Source organism: Rattus norvegicus, chromosome 17, assembly GCF_021556685.1.
Source record: "Rattus norvegicus strain SHRSP/BbbUtx chromosome 17, alternate assembly SHRSP_T2T, whole genome shotgun sequence".
Lineage (NCBI taxonomy): Eukaryota > Metazoa > Chordata > Mammalia > Rodentia > Muridae > Rattus > Rattus norvegicus.
Window position 1 is genome coordinate 49,509,144 of NC_141550.1, and position 25,017 is coordinate 49,534,160.

Genomic DNA, 25,017 nt, shown 5'->3' on the forward strand with positions numbered 1-25,017 from the left:
CCTGGGAAACCAGAGGAAACTACTCTCTGCTCTGGGTACTGAAGAAAATTTCCTGAACAAAACACCAATGGCTTATGCTCTAAGATCAAGAATTGACAAATGGGATCTCATAAAACTACAAAGCTTCTGTAAGGCAAAGGACACTGTTGTTAGGACAAAATGGCAACCAACAGATTGGGAAAAGATCTTTACCAATCCTACAACTTATAGAGGGCTTATATCCAAAATATACAAAGAATTCACGACATTAGACTGCAGGCAGACAAATAACCCTACTAAAAAAATGGGGTTCAGAGTTAAACAAAGAATTCACAGCTGAGGAATGCCAAATGGCTGAGAAGCACCTAAAGAAATGTTCAATATCTTTAGTCATAAGGGAAATGCAAATCAAAACAACCCTGAGATTTCACCTCACACCAGTGAGAATGGCTAAGATCAAAAACTCCGGCGACAGCAGATGCTGGCAAGGATGTAGAGAAAGAGGAACACTCCTTCATTGTTGGTGGGATTGCAGACTGGTACAACCATTCTGGAAATCAGTCTGGAGGTTCCTCAGAAAATTGGACATTGAACTACCTGAGAATCTCCTGGGCATATACCCAAAAGATGCTCTAACAAATAACAAAGACACATGCTCCACTATGTTTATAGCAGCCTTATTTATAATAGCCAGAAGCTAGAAAGAACCCAGATGCCCTTCAACAGAGGAATGGATACAGAAAATGTGGTACATCTACACGATGGAGTACTACTCAGCTGTCAAAAACAATGAATTTATGAAATTCATAGGTAAATGGATGGAACCGGAAAATATCATCCTGAGGGAGGTTACCCAATCACAGAAAAACACACATGGTATGCACTCATTGATAAGTGGCTATTAGATCAAATGCTTGAATTACCCTAGATACACAGAACACATGAAACTCAAGAAGGATGACCAAAATGCGAATGCTTCACTCCTTCTTTAAAAGAGGAACAAAAATACCCTTGGGAGGGAATAGGGAGGCAAAGTTTAGAACAGAGGCAGAAGGAACACCCATTCAGACCCTGCCCCACATGTGGCCCATACATATACAGTCACCAAACTAGATAAGATGGATGAAGCAAAGAAGTGCAGGCTGACAGGAACCGGATGTAGATCTCTCCTGAGAGACACAGCCAGAATACAGCAAATACATAGGCAAATGCCAGTAGCAAACCACTGAACTGAGAATGGGACCCCCATAGAAGGAATCAGAGAAAGGACTGAAAGAACTTGAAGAGGCTTGAGACCTCATATGAACAACAATGCCAAGCAACCAGAGCTTCCAGGGATTAAGCCACTACCCAAAGACTATACATGGACTGACCCTGGGCTCCAACTGCATAGGTAGCAATGAATAGCCTAGTAAGAGCACCAGTGGAAGGGGAAGCCCTTGGTCCTGCCAAGACTGAACCCCCAGTGAACGTGATTGTTGGGTGGAGGGTGGTAATGGGGGGAGGATGGGGAGGGGAACACCAATAGAGAAGTCGATGGGGAGGGGTTGGGGGATGTTGGCCTGGAAACCGGGAAAGGGAATAACATTTTTAATGTAAATAAGAAATACCCAATTTAATAAAGATGGGAAAAATTAAAAAAAGAAATGTAAGTAAAGAAATATATTCAATAAGAAGAAAGAAAGAAAGAAAGAAAGAAAGAAAGAAAGAAAGAAAGAAAGAAAGAAAGGAAGGAAGGAAGGAAGGAAGAAAGAAAGAGGCAGAGAGATGTGACAGGAGGAAGAGAAGTCAGGCAGTGTTTAGAAACCAGACACCCGAGCATATTATGTTTTGGTAAAATGTATCTCTAGCATGGTAGTTCTATAAATATAATCTGGTTCACTAAAACCTGAAATAATACCCGTAGTGGTGTTGTAAGCGATGGTATTATGATAGATGCAGCAGTGCTCAGTACGATGTGGGCAGTTCTAATACTGACACTGTAATGGCTTCTCAGTTCCAGGAGCAAAGCCAAGCATGTCATATGTACTGGCATCTCCAGCTATAGCATTTGCACCTATGTTTGTTTCTGATGGTTCAATGAACAGAGTAAGCAGATCTAGCTCAAATCACCAATCTGACTCCAAGAGCTCTGAACTTTCCTTCCAAATTGTTCCCTTTCCCAGATCATGAGCTGTCAATAGCAGCTCTGTAAGATTTGGTTGTCCTTGTTCAACAGGCAATGGAAAGAAACTCAATAAAATAAAGGAAACCTTTCTTTCTTGTCGAGCCTTTGGAAAATAATGCAGTTAGATAGAATGATGGTATCTTATGGCTTGCTCAGGAGTAGGAAGAAGATAAGAAACAGAAAAGGCTCTGCATTCAAAATACTCTTTAAAATTAGAGACAAGGACAAGTAGCATGGCAATCTTCATTAAAAACAAAACAAAACAAACTAAAAACCACTAAATTATCCATCCTTCTCCAATCCCAAACTGCCCAGTCCCACAATGATTGTGAATCTAGCTGCAAAAGAGGGTTGTAAGCAACCAGTGCCTTACACATTCTTAAGGAGAACATAGTGGCAGATTTCATAGTGAGAGATTGTACTCTTTCACAGAAGAAACTGATTGTAGTATGAATAAAAAACAAAATTATAAAGTTATGGAATATTAAAACAGCAGTAAAAGCTAATCTCCCAGGGATACTAAGACTCTGCCTAAGTATGGAAAACATAGCCAGAGCTCTCAAGCCCACAGAAGGGGGCATGTTATGAGCTTTAATTTCTGGAGGCTTCACCACTGTTTGTTTAACATCTACTCCCCTACCATGTAGCCCTGATTCTAGTCCACTCTGTCCAGAGTACTTGTATTCAATTTCAATATCAGTATCTGGCTGCTCCTCCTCCTAGGCACAAGGAAGACTATGCTTCCCAGGAACTTTTATGGTTAGCTGGGGTCTGGTCACTAGGTGAGAGGTAAGAGGAAATATCTACACTAAGGGGGCTGAAAAGTTCTAATCTACCATTTCTTCTTCCTGTGTTCTATCCAGATTTTGCAGTTATATCTGTTTGTCAAAAGGGAGATTAGCTTGTGGTCTTTAGTGACTTGTTGTGCTGAAGCACACTAGTAGGGCAGGGGGGGGGTGCTGTTTTCTCCTGCACCATGGTGTAGCTGTATAGCCTCTTGCCACTGGTTCAGCCCTGCCTCAGGTGCCTTTTCTTTCTGGCCCTCTTCTGATCTCCTTTGAATAGGAATCCTACAGGTGGATGTTATGATTCCTGAGCCTATCTTAAACACTGACTTCAGGTCTCACAAGTCCACTTTCATAACCAAAGGCTAGCTAGTCTTGCTGCCTCTGTGACTGATCTGTCTGCAAGGCATATCTGAACACTTGGGGAAATTGGTTACCTTCATAATGGAGACATTGAGGGGAATTTTAAAATCTAATTAGCAAAGGAATTCACAAAACCTCCTAAAGCTTCACCTGGAGTTTAAATCACAAGAAATTGTAGAAAATCCTTTGTATAAGATATGGAATGTTTAATGAACTCCATTATCTATTCTCTATAAAAGTAAGCTAGTCTTGGCTTTGAAAACACATAGAATGGGACAAAGAAAATACAAAACTGCTTTGGATTTGTCTTTTGAATCTTTGATGAAAAGGTTTTACAGAAGAAAAATCTCTTCTCGCTGGGTACTGTGGCTGCACATATTCTATATTTAACTATCCATTGTTCCTTATTGGGGTGATAAGCTGCTGTGTCACTCATGGAATTATGACTAAAAAGAAAACACAACTGCTAAAAATATAGTCCTTTAAAAAGCTGTTTTTTTCTTCTTCCCTCCCTCCCTCCCTCCCTCCCTCCCTCCCTCCCTCCCTCCCTTCCTTCCTTCCTTCCTTCCTTCCTTCCTTCTTTTATAGCTCTTCTCTAGATGCACTGGAACTTTAAACATGGGAAAAACTGAAAACAATGTCCTCTGTAGTCCAGGGGCACAAACTCACACAGTAGGGAGCTCCTGAGGACTTCAAAGCCAAGCTAGCTTTGTGATTTGTTTTTTCTACATGGGAAAAAGATAAAGCTGTAGGGCACAGAGCTGGGGGAAGCAGAAGGCCACCAGAGAAGGAAGTAGCACCCTTACTTCATGGCACATCTGCATTTCTCATATTTGCCCAGTTTAAGAAGGGCTGGGGTGGTCTAATTCAACACACCATCTTGCAGATGGGAAGCCTAAGGTTCAAGAGGTAGAATTCCTTATACAATGTCACACAGTTAGCCAGGGACAGGTCTGCTCTTAGTGTTCCATGCTCTTCCCTTACTAGGCTCCTGCCCCTTTGTGTTTGGAAGGTGTAAGCACCTGTATCATAATGAGACTAGCCACACATGAGGGCTTCACTCTAAAGACATTGATGAAATTCTTTACTAGTATCTTACAAGAAACTTTAATTATGGTTTAAATGACAAAATATTACTAAAAACCAAATGAGGTCACTATGACGCAAGCACTTTTTAACTTTTTTTCCCGTGGGAGAAGTAAAGGGACATCTTCAGGAAGTGGCTCTACACCTTGAGTATATGTTGTTTGCAGACACTTTTGTGTGCATGTATCCTCAGTAGAAGCTTCTGTGGCAAGAGCCAGGATGGAGGCAGGCTGCTCCAACAGTTAGGACAGAGCCTGCTCTTCCTACCCTAGCAGATCAGCTTCAAGGCACTACGGGAGGGGCCATCCCCTGCCTTTGGAATCAGAAACTAAGGCTTTAGGGGCTTGATTAACCTCTTGATCTACCACGCTGGGCTTGCTCTAGATCAGAGTCTCAGATCAATTTCAGTCCAGGCCTGAAAAAACAGTGAATTACAATTGGTCATGGAGCTGTTTGGCTACCTGCAAATACCTACATCTTACTGTTTACTAACCCATGGCTGTCAACTAGTTACACTTAATGCTTCTCCACCTCACTTTTCTTATCTATAAACTATGGATGAAACGTCCTTTCAGGTTGCACAGTAGATGACTTATGCAAGCTCGGAGCACAGTGCCTGGCATACCTTATGCACTTAGCAAATGCCACCAGCCATTATTCCTATTACTCTTAATTGGCATTAATTCTCTTAGTAAATGGAGGGACCCAGATTCTTCCCTGTGCTTCCATGACCCAAATCCCCCACTTTGCCTAGCTGTCAGCTGCTCTCTTCAGCCTCTATAATAGGCTTAATCTCTGAGGAGGGCATAGGCCTGTGCTTTCCACCCTGTCCCTGTGATGTGGGGGTAAGAATGCTGGCCTAGATTCTTTTACACAGAGGCCTTAAAGGGCACTAGGCATGGCTAAAGCAAACAAGCCTCAGCCTGGTAAGCACAGGGAGGGAGCAGAGTGAGAGGAGATGCAAGGGAACGTAGATTTTTCATGGGCCCCATTTCCTGTGGCTCAGAAAGAATATGAAAAGCAACAGCTCAAAGATTTAGGGAAGAAGACAGCCAAGGGGAATCCTCCAGTGCTCACTCCAGTTAGCCAAGTGATTCACTAATGCTTTAATATTCAGCCCTAGTTAACTCAAGGGGTGAAAGATAACTCCCCCTGGCTTCTGGAGAGGACAATACACAGCAAGGTGATGACTCTTACCATTAATTAACAGTAACCCTTCTTTTTCACTGAAAAATCATATTTTTATAAGTTATATCTTGGTTACAGTTTCCCCTCCCTCCCAGTTCCTCCTAACATCCCCTCCCATCTGGATCCACTCCCTTCCTGTCTCTCATTAGAAAAGAACAGGTTTTTAAGGATTAAAGATAAGACAAAATAAAAGAAAACAAAAATAAACACATCGGAGTAGTACAAAAAACAAACAGACACAAAAGAGCCCATGAAACAGATGTCATCAGAGAGAGTCACCTGTTACACATTCAGAAATCCTATAACAATACAAAACCGGAAGGCACCAATGTTGGGAACAGGGAGGTGAGATACCATTTAAAAATACGAGAAAAGGGAAAGTCCTGATACAGCATTGTCAACCAAAGAACCTTAAAAGATGCCATTGGCTTTGTGTTCTGTTGGCATTTACTGCTGGTCATAGTCAGTCCCTTAAGAATACTTTGTTCCCTCAATGAGACCCCCTTGGGGAAAACTAAAATTTCATTTTCAAGTGGTTATCGATTGGTGATAGGATTTGGATTAGGGGTAGGGCTGTGTGTCCACTTCTCCCTTCAGCTCTAGGACCCCATGTGGTGCAGACCCATGCAACTCTGTGCATGCTGCCTCAGTCTCTGTGAGTCAATCTATGCTCTGGCCCTGCTGTGTTTTGAAAGCCTGGTTTCCCTGGTGTCCTCCATCCCTAGGCTCTTAGATTCTTTCCTCATCCCCTTCTGCAGGATTCCCTGAACCCTGAGAGGAGGGATGTGATGGAGTCATACCTTTAAGGGCTGAGCGTTTCAAGATCGCTCATTCATTTTTCTAGTGGAATAGTCTTTTCTGATTCTAAGAGCTCAGACAGAATATAGAATTGGCACAGAAGGCAAGCAGGCATGTGCCCTTAATTTCCTAGGGCAGGGCAAGGCCTTCTTAGGCTCCCAACTTCATTTCATTTTATAATATAAGCATACTCCCTGCTCTTACACAGATAGATACAATCTCACCAATGCACACCCTCCCCCACCCCACCCCCACACTTTAAACATATGCTTTCTACCTATATTTCAAGGGATCCAGTGTGAGATGGCCTTGGAATTCTACATCACTGGACTTTAAAGTCTATGGAGGAAAAGGAGGAACATGACTCTTGGAATCATCTTCAGAAACAGAAGCCACCTCAGCCACTGGCCACTGTCCAACCCTGTGTGGAGAATGGAGACGCACAGCTTCAGCTGTGCTCTCTATGAGCACCCAGGCCAGGGCTCTCCTTGCATACCTAGATGATTTCTTGTTTCCTTTACTCTGGGGCTTTGGAAGTGAGGGACATAGTTTGGTGGGAAACTCCAGCAACTGCTCTTTAATAGGGCGCTGGTGCCAGCCAACTTCTAGAACTTTCTTTAGGGCTTCTCATTTCCTAAGCATTGGTGTATGGCAACTAAAACTGGCAAAGTGCCAGTTATATACCTATGCTCAAATTGAAAAGTGGATTGTTTATCTGTACGTGTGAAGGTAAATTACATGCTCTGTAAATGTACAGCGGATTTTCAGGGTGGAGTCAGGAGTACGGTGAGTCTTTGCCCAAACTACTTTCTTCAGGTAAAGAAAGTCCTGGGAGATGATGGCCTAAACAATAGTTATTTTAAGTACCAGAAACGTCTAATGCTTTTCCAGATCACTGGCTGTGGACATGCTGTAGCTCATGAGAGATTTTTGTTTTACCAATTAACAGCGAGTGGAGAAAAAGGAGGACATGTGTGCTCTTCACATAGCCAATTCAATGAGCAGAAAGGAGAGTCCTTTATTCTAAGATTAAGCCTTTCTTACTGTGTGAGCATGTGTGCATGTATGTGTGTATGCTATATATATATATATATATATATATATATATATATTGCTCTATAGAGAGAGCGAGGGAGAGAGAGAGAGAGAGAGAAAGAGAGAGAGAGAGAGAGAGAGGGAGGGAGAGAGAGAGAGAGAGATCAAGGATGTTTTCCTTTATGAAAAAAATAGTGATACTAAATCTTAGTTAGTTTTTGGTTTTTTTTATGATTCCTTTTACCAAAAATTACAGTTGACTGCATATTTACAGTTTAGGTTTTACAAGAGCTTTTAAAGAAAGTCACATTTGTGAAATTATTGTGACATGTTTAGCAATGTCACACTAACATTTCTAAAACTTAAGAGTATGCGAGAGTCACCCAGAGGCTCCATTTCTTACTCAGGTTTTCTAATTTGTGAGGCCTGACTGAGTACGGCGTTTTTTTCTTTCTTTCTTTTTTTTTTTTTTGTTTTTATTTCAAGACAGGGTTTCTTTATGTAGCCCCTGGGTGTCCTGAAACTTACTCTATAGACCAGGCTGGCCAGAGATCTTCCTGCCTCTGCCTTCTGACTGTTGACAATAAAAGCATCTACCCCAACTGCCCAGCACCGAGTTTCAAATTTCTAAGGTCTGATGGTTTGGTTCACAGGTGAAGAAGCACAGGCTTGGTATCACGTGACAGGGTGGTTTGGCTTTGTAAACTCTGACCAAAGCCTAAAGCCTAAAGGACTCCTCTCTCTCTCTCTCTCTCTCTCTCTCTCTCTCTCTCTCTCTCTCTCTCTGTGTGTGTGTGTGTGTGTGTGTGTGTCCAGGCATAGCCTTCTGTTCATGGTTCCCAATTACTTCTTCATGTTATGGGGGTGGTGTCCATAATGCATACTTGGAAAGCAGTTCCCCTATAGACAGAAATGAACTATGTGACACTATGAAGACCAGACTGCCCCATTTTTAAACTGGAGGAAGAGAAAATGTTCTAGGCTTTCTGCCTGAGCCTGAAAGTGTCAGGAAGTTTCCCACTCAGGTTTATTTTTACTTCCTGTGGTCCTGATCTGTACAGCAGGCAGTACAGATTTAACTGTCATGGCCCTAGGGAGATAGAAGGGCAGATGTGAGACTGCAGGTGGTAGGAGGTCAAAGAAACTATGCAGATACAGCTGTCTAAACACAGCAGGATCAGTGCTACTCTTAAAGGTTATTTAAGCATGTCCTGACAACTGGTCCCTAGTTGATTTCTCTGACTAGACTGACTAGAATGTATTATTTCTGTCTCATTTCTATTCCAGATTAATTCACCATCCTGGCATTTTTAAATGTTGCTTTAATAACAGTCTCTACACTTAACATTGAACCTTGGTACTTGTTACCTATTTTGGTATTAGAAGGATAACATGTTACTGTCTCTTTAAAACCACGTTAAAACAAAGTCCATGGAAAAGGTAAATAAACAGAAATAACACCTATCTCAGATGACTACTGAGTTCCTGGGTCATTTATCCTAAGTTCCCAAATATCTGCATTCTCAAAAGCAGTATTTGAATCTTTCACTAACTCTATATTCTAATTACAGTACATATGTGGTAAAAATTATTGCATATAAGTTATAAGAAATTATTTTAGGTTACTTGAAAATACAATTGATAAATCAGGTTTTTATTCCCGTAAAATACCTCTATACACATTACACACTATCCAAAGTAGACATTTGGACTCCTACTTCACCCCTCAGGAAAGGTATGTAAGCACCACTCTGACATTTGTCCTGTTCATCTCTGAGCCTCAAACCCTTCCTTGGTGGGAATGCACAGGCTGAACTTATAGGATGAGTGGTACAAATGGGTTCATTTAAGTTAATAGATTTCTATTAACCCATAGTAATCCATAGTATGGGTTGCTATGAATAAGAACTAACTAACTAACCAAAACCCAGGTGTCCTGACCCAGGAAGGGAGCCACTTACATTTGTCCTGCAGGGAATCATGGGGCACTTCTCCTTGGGGGCTCTCTTCCAAGTCACCATAATGTAAGACCTTGTGATTTGGTGAAAGCCGACAATACCAAAACTTATCTGAGGAGAAAAACACATGTTTAAAAGGTTAATGATTCTGGTTTCCAAAAACATTGTCATTGTCATGATGTTTCTTAATAGTGCTACCCGAAGGAGAAATGTCATTCATTTGACTTTAGACCAGTAGTTGTCAACCTTACTAATGGTGTGACCCTTTAATACAGTTGCTCATGTTGGGATGACCCCCAACCATAAAATTACTTTCCCTGTGACTTTGTAAGTGTAATTTTGTAATGTTATGAATTGTAGTGTAAATAGTTTTGCAGATAGAGGTTTGCCAAAGGGTTTGAAAATGGCAGGTGGTTGAGAACCACTGTTTTAGACCTTAAGAAGTAATGAATTTTATTGAACTGGATGGTGGAGCCCCCTTCTGATTTTGGTATTTCAGTATCACCCAGCATGCACTGCATACATTGGTGACCATCGAGAATGTTACCAAACCCTTCTATCTCAATGGCTAGGTATTTTCCAAGATGGTGGTTTCCATGGGCATTCTATCAGTAACTACCAATAGGGCTGGTTAGTCCTTAGATACAAAATCTTGGCACAGTGGAAAGAAGTGAAGAAGAATAGCTTTTGGGGCTTTGAGATGTTTCTACGTTGATTTCCAGCCTGCTGAGACAGCTGTACACTAGGCCATGCTTCAGTTAGTACAAATACCTAACAGTCCACATCCATAATCTGTGATTAAATTATCAGGATATTGGTAATACACTTGGAGGTGGGATCCATCAGAAATTGCCTGAATAATTTAGGATTTAGGGAAAGAATGAAGATATTCACAAGCAGCTTCCCTCCTAAACCCTTCAGTGTAGTGCCTGAATGGAAATGGCCAAGACCTTAAGGATATTCCTACTATGAACTCCCTCCATTTTATCCCTTCAGCTCCCAATGGTGATGAGAAAGTGTGAGCAAGACAAATGCAGGGAGAAGAAGGCAAATACTACTGGTGTAGACCTATACATTTACAGATTCAGAAGTTGAACCATGACTCCACTGTTTGTGTAGCTATGAAGGCTCAATTAGATGATGCCTCCTCCAGAAAGGCTTCTATGATCACCATTATGATCTGAGCATTTCCAGAAATTATTAGCATGAATAAAACATGGGATGACATGATTTACATATACATGTTAGCTATCTTATTGTTCCCTGCTATGAAACCAAAGAAAGAAAAAAGAAAAAGAAAAAAGCGACCTGAGGTAATACCCCCTAGTAAACTCAATGTAAATAGCTTTCCCTAGTGGATGTACCACAAACAGTTGTTGATCAGACAAGAGACTCGAGGGTACTCATCACCCTGGACAGTGTATGGAAGTCGACCTGTCTGTTCATAATGGCTGTGGTCGCTAAGCTTTGGTACAATACCACATACTGAATATGTGCATGATTGGTGTTGGCTAAAGTGGAAAATGAAGACTTAAAAAGATTTAGTTCGTATAAGGAGATGGCTTTGCAGACGCCCTGGGCAGTCTCTTGTCTTGTGCTCACCACCACTTGGTGATGACTCTTAAACTTTCTTGTTGTGTGCTTATAACCTGTTCATGAAAATAAATGAAAGTGTGATTTTCCTTCAAAAAAAAAGATTTAGTTCAAGCACAGCAAGCACACAGCATCTGTGCCCTATCTGCCTCTTGGTACTTTTCACACACATGGTTTACCCTATGGTCTTGGTCAAATCACTTCATTACTGTACCTGAAGTCCTAAATTTTTTTGAAACTACTCTGACAAAAATGTCCATTACATTTTAACAAAAGAAGATTTCAATATAAAATTGTTTTCACTGAAAAAAGTCCTATCTTAACCATAATTCACTTAATCAACAAAAAGCTTTAAAAATGGAAGTAAAAGCCACATAATGAACAACTAAAATGCCCAACTTGACCCACAAAAGGAAATTGTCTGTGATTCTTGTCTTAGTATATAAGAGAATTTTAGAACTGTTTGAAAATCCCTGGCAGTATCTAGAACATGGCAACTATGCACTTAAAGGACTCTGAACTCTGCTGAAATCCAAAACCAAACAAAACACCAAGGAGGAGAAGGAGAAGGAGGAGCAGGAGGAGAAGGAGGAGCAGGAGGAGAAGGAGAAGGAGGAGGGGGAGGAAGATTATGTAATGCCCATGAATTTATTTGGGCTTGACAACTGCTCAAAAATCATTTTATACATACAGTAATCACAGGTAGTTATTGAGTGGACTTTAAAGAGAGTTAAGCAAGTTATTCCCTCAGTAATTCACAGCCACTATAATCAGTAAATGTAAAAGTACTGGATTTCCAAATGAAGAATGCATATGGGGGAACTGAGCTACAATTTACAATAGGAATTGTGAAACCCAGAGGATATCAAATGTTCTGAGTATCCCAGAACTGTTAGAGCCTGAGATAATAGGGCATGGTGACCCTCTTTGCATACAAAGACTGCATAGCCTATGGCCTGGTCTACATGGCCTATCATGACCATGTTTTGTAAGGCGTGTTACCTTTGAGGAACTTTTGGGACTAAGTAAGTTACTGATGGGTAATAGGAAGGAGGCCAGTGAGGTGTGACACTAGGATCCTCAGTTCTTCTGTTGATTAAGATCTGCCTGCTCTTTGGAGAAATACCTTCTCTGCAAGCTGGGGCTAGCCCATGACTCAGTAGTACTCTGCATAGCCATTAAGTACATTTGACACAGTGATCATTTATACTCAGTTTAATCTTACAGGAAAATGTGATTGAACTAGTTTAATACAATATGTCATGAGGTTTCACTGTGTATATTCATTTATAAACTATATTAATTTTTGTGTTGCTGCTTACACTTATGATAAATTTATTTATTTAAGAGTATTTGCAATAAGTCTGCAATGTGCCAAGTATTCCTCAGGAATAGCAGGGAGCCATTAAATGAATGACAGACATGAAAGACTGACTCTCACAGAATGCCACAAAGATGTTCCATCAATTCATGGTGGCAATTAGAGAGAAAGACTACATAAAGGATGTGTCCAGGCCTGGGAAGTAGGGACAAAGACAATCGAAAATAAGAAGAGGAAATTTCTCTTGCTTATGTAATGCATTCTTAATTCATAAACCACTACAGAACACTGGCTACTTATCACTTTTCAAAAACGACCACATACATGAGATTTATTTATCAGAAACACAAGAGGCTACCTACAACTCTGGCTTGTCTATCTGTTTTTGTAACTAAAGAGAACTTTTTCCTTGAAGAGGCTTAAATGACTTTGTGTTACAGAACATCACCCTTCCCTGGTTTTCTTCTTACCTTTAGCTAGTTCTTCTCTTATTCTGTATGCAAGTTCTCCTTACTGTCCACTACTATACTGGCCAAGAGCAAAAGGGTCTCTGTATGCCTGATAGAAGCAATGCATTCCTCTTTTTCTCAGCAATTAAGAAGTGTTGGATAGTTTACAAAACAGTGAAGCAGGGCTGAAGAGACGGAAACCATGTTTGACTTGTGATCAAGTGGGAGGATGCTAGAGTAGCACTTTCTTTGGGATGGAAGCTAAATTTAGACCTTAGGGTGACAGCCATCATGACATTGTATAATTCTGTCTCAAAGGAAGGGATGTTATACCACTGTATATGCAGCCCATGCTCACAAGCACAGCATATGACACAGTGGTAGAGACATCAGTGTCAGTCAACAGCAGCAGCTTGATTTGTCATTTTCTTTTGTGGGGAAAAATGTGCATTTTCCTTTTAAGACTCAGCATGGTGCAGTGAGTTGCTCAATCCCTTTGGGCAATACAAGAGTAGATCTCCTCATTAAAAGCAATTAGCAAGAAGCAATGAGAACATTATCAAAGATTGTTTACTAGCATCTAGGAGGATGTGAGAGCTAATGTGGAGGCCTTGCAGTCAATTACAAACTAGAATATATTAACAGTTATCTTTCCTTCTCCAAACTAAATATGGAGACAATGTTGTGCTTCAATCTTTTCCTTTGTTCTTATTCATTTTGCCCTTCAGTCTCTCCCTTGTTTCTCCTTTCCTTTGTCATTGATCTCTCCTTCTTTTCCTCCCTCCATGCTCTCTGCCCATATTAAGGATCAGAGGGCTTCCAAGCCCACATTTTCATTTCTTTCTTGAACTGCAATAACTCTAACCAAAAGCCACCTGGGTTTGGGTGGTTGGGCTTTATTGGTTCAACATTTCCAAGTCACAATCCATCATTGAGGAAAGTTGATGGCCAGAGAGTACTCATGGAGGAACTGTTTCCTGGCTTGCCCACAGGCTCGTTCTTAAGCTACTGTTCTTAAATAGCCTAAGACTGCCTACCTGCTTGGCGATGGTGCTGCCCACAGTGGGATGAGCTCTCCTGCATCAATAATCAGGACAATCACCACAGACATAAGAGACATGTCCACAGACCAGTGTGATCTAGGTGATTCTCCAGGTGAAGCTTTACTCTCAAATGTTTATAGGCTACGTCAAGCTGGTAGTTAGTGCTAACTAGGAAAGCCTATAAGCCTGGGAAAGGTCCAATTAATTTCTAGTGTCATGTGGATTACTAAAAGCTAAAAATCACTGAGAAGTGAAATTTTTATAACGTTGTCCAATAACTTCCCCCAATAATGAAAATGATCTGTATCTCCTTTATCCAATAAGAAAACAAATTTTAAACGTTCCCCGATTTTACCATCTTAGCCACAGGCATGCATGCCTATTGATCTTAGGAGACCAGCATATCAAGTAATAGTTACTACCATTGGTGTGACTTGCTGGATGTTCAATAGGCGTAAGAATTGAGTCTGTTCAACTCTGCTTTGGAAGCAGGAGCCGGACTAGAGTTAGGTGCAGAGCCCCATTTGGTAGCACACCCTGAGAACCTTCGGTCACAGACACGTGGAAACATTTCCTAACCAGTGTTATTACAGCACTTCCATTAGGATGCTCCATTTTGCTAGGAGGCCCTGAACTATATCAAATCATCGCTATGTTCAGAAGGTCCACATCTTGCCTAAGACTCAATGTTTCCAAGTCAAAGATCTGGACAATGCCTGGAAAGTGAAGTGTCACTTTCCCAGTGATGAGGCCCACAAATTTCTCTGTTGATTCACAGAGGGGAATGGTACCTGTGGGTGGCAATTAAGTCCATTCCACCATCCAAATACTTCTCAATTCACTGAATACTCTCCAAAACCAGAGACTTGTGTTTTGATACTGAATTCTGCCTTCTTGGAGGCATTGTATCCTCTCCTAGCTTATGATTCCAGGAATCTCATGCACTCAGGAAGATGATTGGTCTTAATAAATATTGGGGTGATCACACAGACCTTGACTGTAGACCTCATTTTGACACTTAGCTTTAGACCTTAGCAAAATTATAGCCCGAGAGACCACTGTTCTTAACTTGCAAGTGATAGCCTTAACTTCATGAGTAAAACATACATTATATATACATCCTACATTCTCCACAGGACTGGCTAGGAGCACTCATTCATTCCAGTCAGAGAACATGCCACTCTAACCCCACTGCTTACCCTTCCACATTTCTAAGATGGTGATTACTGTTATTCGACCTATTGAATGACTTTTCCAAAATTCAACTGTTTTTCCTTCATTTGGAAATACATACTTATTTGTTCCTGCCTTTTTGTTAGAATGAGCTGATTAGGTTTCATGAAACACCAAAAGAGAAATGTAATTAAAACAGCAAAGAAGCAGCTTGTTGCCCAGAAGGGTTGATAGAGATGCTGCACCTGAATGATCCATTTGGCTCCAGGATTCTGACTGAACTATGAGAGTTATGTGAGGTACAAAGGCCTTGCTGGCTGAAGTGGGGAGACAAGTTTAATCCAGCACAGAATTCTGAGGTAACTCAGTCATGTTGGCACTTAGAGACAAGAAATTACCAAACGTATTTCATGAGAAGTAAGCTTTAAGGTATCATTTCTTGAAATGATTCTCTGGTGTCTAGCCCAGGGGTTATCAAGACCATTCAATGCAATCGATTCTGAGAAAGCTGGATTTCTGAACTGTAGAAAGTAGAGGAAAATGTTGGAGACTCTCGTGAAGCAATAATTTGTGTACCACAGACAACCTCTAGGAGTTTATCTTTGCTCTCGCCTCCAGGAGTACACGGGACAGAGAAGAATGGTGAGCCTTGCACTGTGTCAACAGAAAGAGAAAAGCAGTCCTGAGAAATCCAATAGTAGTCTGCTTCCTATGTTTAAAAATTATATGTCAAGAATGTACAACCCATCATGTTAGGTGTTAAAGAGATTTTACGTAATCCTGGCAACTACCCACTTGGTGTAGGAAGCAACATCGTCATTGCATGACAGAAGAGGAAGTGTCCAGCCTGGAGTGGGGAGACTGGGACTTAAGCTACATTAGTATGTACCATATGACTGTTTCCCAAGTGTACTGTGGCCAGATATTCCAAAAGCCCAGACTTGTCTTGTTTGCATCAGATTGTCCAAGTATCAAAGTTATGGATGAGATAGGGTGATAGGCAAATGACAACTGTATTCTGGCAAAATGTAGCAAAGGAAAAGATGCTTTGCAATCTCTTCCACTTCCAGTTCTGTGTTACTGGAAACTTACAAAGTTTCTCCTTTGAACTTAATTACTGAATCTGCTCATCTGTGTCCTCCTCCCTGTCAGACAAGTTGGAAGGGACAAGAGAAGTGGCCATGGCTCCTACACAGGGAGTAACAGATTCAATCTATGATGAAGTCTCCCTGAACATGCATGTACTTGAAAGAGTGGCAATCAATTTTACAGCCCAGCCTACTTGGTTGTGCAAAATCTCAGCACAGTGTTTGGCTGGAGCAATGGAAAAGCCCATGCAGCAGAGGCAGAGAGCTGGTAATGAGATTTGCATTTCTCTGTCCAGGTGTTTGCTAACTTATCAGCGACATACTAACACCTTTATTCATTAGAACGTCCATCAACAATGAAGAATAAATATTTTTTAAAACAAAAATCTGGAAGGAAGTTCTGGTAGAGCCTATCTGTTTCAGCCTAGAAAGGGATATCAAATAGGGTAGTTAGTGGCTTAAAAGTTTTAACTCTAAGCACTAGGACTCAGCTGGCATCAGTCAATGCTTTTAGTGTCTCTATATGCTTTTCCCATTCCCAATACTTCTAGGTCTTTTGAACAATGTCAAGTACAAAAAGAAAATGATTTAAATTACATTTATGGATCCATATATTTTGGATATTGAACTGCACCGAGACAATAAGGAGATAAGGGCACATAGCTAATAGCTAATAGCTCTCAGAGCCCAGAGTGCTAGACTCCCAAGTTGTAGGGTTTTCAGACATCTGATATCTTGCCTGAAGACACTGATAGGGCTAATTGTAGAGTGGAGAGTCTTGTCACTCAGACCGGTTTTTGTTGTTGTTGTTGTTGTTGTTGTTGTTGTTGTTGTTGTTATTGTTGTGTGTGTGTGTGTGTTTATACAATCTTCCACAAGAACAGTGATTCTTTTTAGCTTGACTCCTAGGAGCTACATTGCAAAAATCATAAGAAACAGATACTTATACTGACTGAAAACTATTCAAATCCACATAGTTGGACAAGAGCAGCCAACGCTTAGCACTAGAGTATAATGTCTTGTTGGAGTATCATATACCTGGATATGAAGACCAGCATGAGGAATGCAAAGAAAAGGAAGGGAGTGACCTCATTCTTCAAAGGCTGAGTTCTCTCCTCCACTGGTTTTATAGTGCAAGTCTTTCTCATGTCTAACTCATCCTTTCAATTTGCTGTTCCCCCGGCTCCCTAAATCCTCTTCGTAGGCTTAGTATAAAGCTCAAGGCTTATATCCAAATAATCCACATTTACTCTGGGAAGGTTCGCCTTCTGAAGTTCTTCAGTGTAATTTTCAGTGGTAACATTAACATATTTCAGTTACTGAACACTCAGCCCAGAGCAGTTAAAGTAAATGGCCAGGGAGATGGGCACAAACACAAATTGATTACTGTCATTAGTGGGTGAGCTTTGTGTCTGAGCAAAGCATCTATTGGGTTTCAGAACTACCTGCCAGAGTTGCTCCCAGCACATAACTAATATTTGATCTAAGCACAGTTGTTGATGCCTCTACTTATGGCTGACCTTGCTCAGTTTCCTCACCTCTTTTCAAATCTTGTTTCTCAGTTCTGTTTTCCAGCTGTTTTCTTCTAGGGCAGTATGATAGGAACACTTTTTACAGTCAGAAGCACATAGAGGCAGCAAGAAAACAATCAAGGCAGAGGAACAGTTGGGACTGCTTCCTACCTAATGTGCTTGGTCTACTGTTGTCTTTTTGATTTGACATTTTGAGGTCAGAAATCAGAGACAGATCAGAAATCTGACTTGAAAGATTCTGAAAATAGATTCTTACATCACCTTGCTAATACCTCAATAAAATAACTTTGCCATGGAACAGCATTAGTGTGAGAAGTTTGAGAGTGTGAACCACCCATGTTGCAAGGGCCAAGATCCACCCAGACAGTGCTTGCCAATTTCCTGATGGTGCGAGAGAGTCACAAAAAGAAGGATTTGATACCAATGCCTCAGCATCATCTGGTAACATCTGGCTCAATGGGTGAAAAAACATTTGGGATGAAAGCCTATTGACATAAGTTCAATTCAGTGAACATACAGTGAAGAAAAGACTCACAAATGTTGACCTTAGACCTACATTTGTGCACCATAGAATGCATACACCTTTACCCACACATAAGTCATACAGACAGAGATATAATAAGGATAAACAAAACAGACATGTAAAAAGTAAAAACTAGAAGAAAGAGCTTATAGCTTTAGATGACAAACTGTTGCTTTCTCAGGACTTTACAAGTTGCTTAACTCTTGGGCCCTCTGTTTTGTTATATACAAATGTGTGTAGCTATAAGTACGCCAAGTACGCCCAAGACTGGAAGTACACTGTGTAATTTTACCTCATTTCACTTCCCCCAGATTTATACATTTATATAAAAACTAAGGTGGCACAATGTTCCTAGTGGCCACCATTGTATGTGTTGTCCCCAGTCAAGTGGCACATGATCCATGGTTGTGTATGTAACATATTGAGAGAATAGCCTTGCACATGGTTGAATTATAGCATGCATTACCAGTTGTTGGCACCACCATTAAGCAGCCTTGTGTCACTAAATGGCAAAGTACAGCCTTTTAGCTCCATGGATCTTTTGTAATTTGGTTCTCCCAACACATAAAACAAGAACTGATCTATACTGCTGTTCTTCTATCAAGAACAATGCTGTCCTTGAATGACACTATGTTTCTTGTGAGTACCAAGAAGCAAGCTACTGTTGTCCCTGCCTGTGTATGGAATTCGCTAAACCATACCTTGTCTCCGACGAGCATTGAGTTTCCTAAAGCAGGTCCCTTCCACAAGGCGATTCAGACGCTGCTGTTTAATCAGCTCTAAGATTTCTGGCTGGATCTTCTCCTTTAGTTCCCTATTGGAGAGCAAACACAGCATATTATACAGTGCACCCTGATAAACAGCCCACTGTGAGCTGATGGGCAGGGAGCATGAGTGGCCTTCTTTCACCAACACCAACACATGCTTTAGAGAATCATTTAGCGATTTTTTTCTAAGTGGTGTTTGGACAATTTAGGTCAGGGTTCCCTGTTGAAATAACAATATTGGGTTCTCTGACATTTATAGACTATCCACAAAAATACCAGCCACTTTTGTGACTTTTCTCTAGAACAAAGCCTTCTGAGAAATTCCTTATTTACAAAGCAATGGATGCAGCTTAGGCAAAAGTCCAAGAAAATAGATGCGCTTAGTTTTATAGAAAAACAAAACAAACAATCAAAAATATAAAACAAAACAGAAAACCTCTACATTAATTTTGTGGCTAACCAAGCAGGAATATAGTGTAACCATGGAATTGCAAGAAACCAATACTAATGGTATCTTGTGCAAGGACCCCTTTTTTGCTTTCCATTCAATCTCTCATAAATGAGAACCACAACACTGTCCCAGATTCTAGCCCACAGAGATTGAGATAATGATGGTATAAATTCAAATTATTTATAATGTCTCAGGCTAATAGGATGTAATTTAGTTTTAGATGAACTATGGTGCAAAGCTTTCATGATAGAGTGCAGTACTTTCTTTAAGGGATTTCTATCTTACAAGGCTTTTTGAGCACCCTGGCATCTGAGGCTAGTAAAGTCAGCAGTATTCTGATCAAAGCTGTATTGGGAGCTATAGAGCTCAGCCCTCAGAGACGTATTAAAAATATTGCCTATAACATGGATCCAGTTGTCAGAAAACCAGGGTCCAGTCTAGGCCAAGTCTATAACTAGTGTTTTACATAGCTCATTTGAGTCTCAATTTCTTAAGCATGAATGGAGATTAGAATCTTTTTTTGAGAAAATGCTATGACTCCCAAAGGAGACAGTGTTAGCATTAAGTCTTTATAAACATTGAACAGTAATAAACACATTGCTGAATATACCTTGGTGATCACCTCTCTTTTGCTTAGCTAAACACTCTAAATGACTATTATGACAGGCACTCACGGCTTACACATTCATCAGATTTGACCTTGATTCTGTACTTTGCCTGGTATTGGGCAGGACATCTGTTTTCACCTGTTCTTGATTTGCAGGTGGGGTAGGCACTTGTGCTCCTCAAATACTCACAAGACTGGAAGTACATTGTGTAATTTTATCTCATTTCACTTCCCCCAGATTAAAATGAATTTGGCGGATGAGTACTTAATATCACCATTTCTATCCTATAGATGTAAAAACTCCTCAGAAAGGTTAAGGATAGAACATCATTCAGACTCAGGTCTTTCTTGTGATAATGAGTGACAGAGAAAAGGAAGTGGGGAGAAGAGATGGCTCAGCAGCTGTGAACACTTGTTGCTCTTGCAGAGGAACGGTTTGGTTCCTAGCACCCACCTGACTCATAACTGTCTGTAACTCTAGTTTCAGAAGATCTGGTGACCTCTTCTGTCCACTGTGGGCAGCTGGCATGTATATAGAGTATACACATGCATGCAGGCAAAATACTTATATGCATAAAATAACTAAAGAGTGTGTTTTTGGAAAAGTAACATAAGAACAAATATGGTAGTTAAACTTAATTTTCAACTTAACAAAACCTGGTAGATAGGTTTCTGGGTATAGTTGTAAGAGATTATCATGATTAGGTTAATATAGGTAGGAAGACCTGATAACTATGGGTGGTATAATTCCCTGGGCTGAGATCCCAGACTGTATTAAAACAACAACAACAACAACAACAACAACAAAACAGTGAGCTGTGCACAAGCATTCTTTTTCTTCTACAAAACTCCCACTGCTGTAACTTCTCTGGCCCACTGTACATTAACTTTCACCTAAGAGCCAACATGAGTCCCTTTAACTTGCTTTTGCCAGGATATTTTGTCACAGCCATGGGAAAAGTCATTAGGACAACAATACACATTTGGGAGCTGACATATCCTTGGAATCATGTGCTGTATGGAAATGCTACACTAATGATAGAGTTTGGAGCGTTTGCAAGGCCCTCCATCCACAGGCCTCTGGGGATCTCTGGTCAGGCTTGCAGATCACTACTTTAACTATTTCTTATTAGTGCTCATCTTTTATAAAATACACTAAGCAAATCACGGCTTTAATGAACACTACAAGGAATGGAGAAGTTGAAGACTGCATAGGCATGTTCATGGTGATAAACCACTGCTTTAGACTTCTAAGTCTGGGCAACTGAGCAAAGTGGGAAAGACATCCTCTAGGGATGGAGAGAGCACAAGAGAAAAGAGTTTGGAACACATCAATCAATATCCAGTATATGCACTAAAAGAAGAACTAAATCCATATCTCTCCAAGGGAACTTAAAAAAGAGTCAGTCCCCTCCCCCCTGCACGCCCCTCCCTGCCTCTCCCTTCCTCAAATGAAGCTCTAAAATTGATTGGGCAGAGGGAAATAGGTTAAAATTTTTTTAACTTTTTCATTTTCTTGAAAATAGATTCAGTAGCCATATATTCATCCAAAGCCCAGGGAGGATAAATGAGTGTGTGTGTGCAGCAGTTCATTCTAGAACCTTCTCTAGAATACAATTCTAATTTAGGCTCAGCAAGATGAGTGCAGTATTTGGAAGACACAACACCTCTAGACTGAGGTTAACTCTTAGCTTTCTATCTACCCAGCTGAGATACTACTATTCCCCACTGGCCATCTAGAACAGGGTTTGCTAAATGTTTTCTTTAAAGCATCAGAAAGTCAATGTTTTAAGCTTTGTGGGTTTTTAGGCTAATAGAAAAATGAGTGAATATGGATGAATTTTAATCAAACTCATGTACAGAAAGTGGCAGTGGGTAGACTTGGCCCAAGATCTATCGTTCAAGGACCCCTGATTGAGTCAGAAGCATTGGGCTGAGTGAGAATGGCAGTTTCCTAGAAACTGATCTTTTTCTGTCTCCGTTGTAGAGATCTTCAGGGTCCAGTCCCAGTCTTAGTCGGTTCTTCAACTAAACAGACTCATGGATTTAAGTGCCAATTTTATTCTGACAGTTTTCAAATTAGTATTTCTAACCTAGACCCATCTACTGACCTCAAACTCATCTGCCTGATCATCCATCTTGGATGTTCCATAGCCTGGTATGTTCAGAGAAGAAACCCTGGTTCCTTGTTCAAATTATCCATCCCGAATGCTGCCCTTTAGTGGTTTAGGTCCCAAATCTAAAGCTCTTCTCTGAGTTTTCTCTTTCTACAACTACATTTAATCTACCAGGAAATACCATTTCCCTTCTCTTCAAAATATAACTAATGAAGAGTAAAAACTAATCTTATGATCTCTTGCTTAAATTATTAAAACAGCTCCCTCACTGACCTCCTTGCCTTTAAATGGGCCTCATTACAGTGTGTCCAATGCAGAACTCCATGTTTGTTGTCCACTAAAAGTCCCAAATGGTTCCAGCAAAGCCCTAACCATTATGGTTCTAGATGCCTCCCCAGAATCACCTCCTATTGCAATTGTCCTCACTCACTCGAATCCTGCCACATTATCTCATGGTTCACTGAGAACCTAGATATGCTCTGACCTCAGGATGCATGCACAAGTAATTGTTTCTGCTTGGGGTATCTTTCATCCAAATACTAGTTGGTATGCTCCTTGAATCCCTAATGAATCTTCATTTAAATGTCATCATTACAATTAAAGAGATATTTTACCATCTTTATAATTATATTTTATTCCTCTTATCTGGCCCTATATAGATGTTCTATCTATAAAGCTTTTCTATCACCATGTAACTTGCTGTCCTCTTACATATGTTATATGTGTATATTATCTACTACTCCCTCTAAAATTTAATACCATGAGGGTTAGGCTTGTATATGTTCTATTCATTGTTGAACCATAAACAAAAAGAACAATGTCCAGCATGTATCAGGCCTTGATAAGTATTTGTCAGATGTTTGAACACTGAACATGGTATACCTATATAAACTGACCTACTAGAAAAGGCTTTGAGCGAAACACTAGGCTGGTCATCCGGGCTGTAGAAAAGGTACAGTGTGTGTGTGTGTGTGTGTGTGTGTGTGTGTGTGTGTGTCTATCAACCTTATTTCTGTTTTTTTTCCTCATTTATTTCTCTTGTATATTCTTAGCTAATGTGAGAAATATACAAATGCACTCAGGGTTGGGTTTTCCATTTATATACACCACTAATACCACAATTTGTGAAGTTCTGTGTTTTGTAATAAGCATGATCATTCAGTCAGTGCATAGCATAAACTGAGCATGTGCTTGTTGCTTTTCAAATACGCTTGAAATCCTTTTTATATACATGTGAAATTCACTTAGTCATGTGAATCTTCATAGCGGCATAAGGACAGGATGGTTTTTCTTTCTTGAAGAGGGGAAAGGCAGGCTTTGAATGGACTGTGACAAGGCACGCTTGCAAATGGCTTCGCTGAGAACTGAGCTGGTGCCTGAGCTCAAGGTTGCAGCACAGTTTACTTGTCTGTTCTACTGTTCTGTCCTTGTCTTGTCTCTTCTTCCAACTCAATGCTAAATGACCTATTTCTGGAGTGTTTAAGCTCTTCATATTTATTAGTCTGTATTGATAATGAGGATAGATTTATCTTCTCTGTTAAGTGGCAAACAAAAAAAGTATCTACTCTTTGAAATCATTCATCAGGAACCAGGAAATAAGGCAGGGGTGCTTCTTCAGCCGTAGCTGTTCAGCAAACATTTGTTCATGTAGAGTTTACTTTTTTCTTCTTGGGGTACATGACCATTTTTATCAAGACAATTGGACTTGAGGTTTGTTGATGGGTTGTGTGTGATGTTCAGGCAGCCATGGACAGGACAGAATGCTATGGGGGAGATACTAGAGAGCCAGTGAAGAGCAGTGGACTGGTACCCATGTTCTAGCCAGGCTGCTGTCCCTGTTAGCAAAATTAAAGCCTGAACTAGACAGTCTTAATGGCACTTTTAGCTCTAAAGCTTTGGTACTGTAAGAACTGAGCTTTCATGAATGCAGTTCCTGTGGTCTTTGTAGAAATTTAGTTGTGTTTACTATAACACCTAGAAGTCTGTGATTAGCCCTACCCTTCCCCCATCTTTTGAAGTCTGGATACTGAGGCACCTTAGTGCTTCTTAGCACCTTGTGCTGAGCCTACCATGGAGAGATTGCTTAATATGCATTTGTTCAAATGATTAAGAAGAAAAGAGACATGCACAATGATTCCTCTTCCCTTGAGTGACTTTGTTCATCGTGAGTTATGTGCATAGCACTTACATTTCATGCAATCCCATGGTAAGTTTCCCATCTAGAAGATCATAGCAATAGACAGAACAGATGCCCAGTGGACAGATCCCTCTAACTGCATTCTTCTTCCTACCACTGGTAGCAGAGGCTGTAGCTGCAGGCTGGTCCCTCAGCTTCCTGTTGAATCACTAAGGTTCCTAGCAGCTTGTTATGACTGTGCTACAGTTATATTTATCAATAATTCCAGTGAGACCTGGTGCTTTCCAGTCTCCTAGACACGAGTGGTATCAAAGTTATATCAGTGAAGGAGATAATCTTTTCATTGGCATTGTGTCTCCTCACTCAAGAAATATCAAGGTAAGAGCTTGTGATAAAGGGAAAAACCACCAGCGTGTAGAGGCAGAGTTTTGCAAGTAAAGAAAGAAAGGCAGAGTAGAGCAGTGCTCACTCTGGGCAGAGCCGACATTCTCCTCTCCAACAGTCACGGTCAAGCACTGATTTAGACTCACTTGGCTTTGCTGAAGTGGTAGTAATTTAGAGCCACTCGACCTTCACTTAATCAACTGTTCAATTCTCCCTTTAGGTTTTAAGAATTGTCAGAGAATAATAAACTGTCCTTGTGTTTGTACACTGGCTAGGACAGATAACTGAAAAGTCAGCATTTTGTGAAGGTGGGTCCTGAAAGGGTGTGGCACCATCGGTCCTCCTTGTGAGTGCGCAACTGCATTTCTCAAGATCTAGCTACTGACTCCAATGGTTCTGTGTTTGGTCTTTCTGACTGTAACTATCTCCTGGCTGAGGAACAAAAAACAAAACAAACAAACAACCCAGTTGTG

The 25,017-nt window shown here is 40.6% G+C and overlaps 1 protein-coding gene across 9 annotated transcripts in view; it reads right to left on the reverse strand.

The window, feature by feature from the left end:
- Positions 1–25,017, reverse strand: part of Elmo1 (engulfment and cell motility 1) — a 523,734-nt gene that overhangs the window by 17,630 nt on the left and 481,087 nt on the right. For all 9 annotated transcript variants that reach the window (NM_001395578.1, XM_087591062.1, XM_087591058.1 and 6 more), the window contains 2 exon segments: positions 9,363–9,470; positions 18,783–18,895. In NM_001395578.1, coding sequence (NP_001382507.1) covers positions 9,363–9,470; positions 18,783–18,895 — 221 coding nt within the window.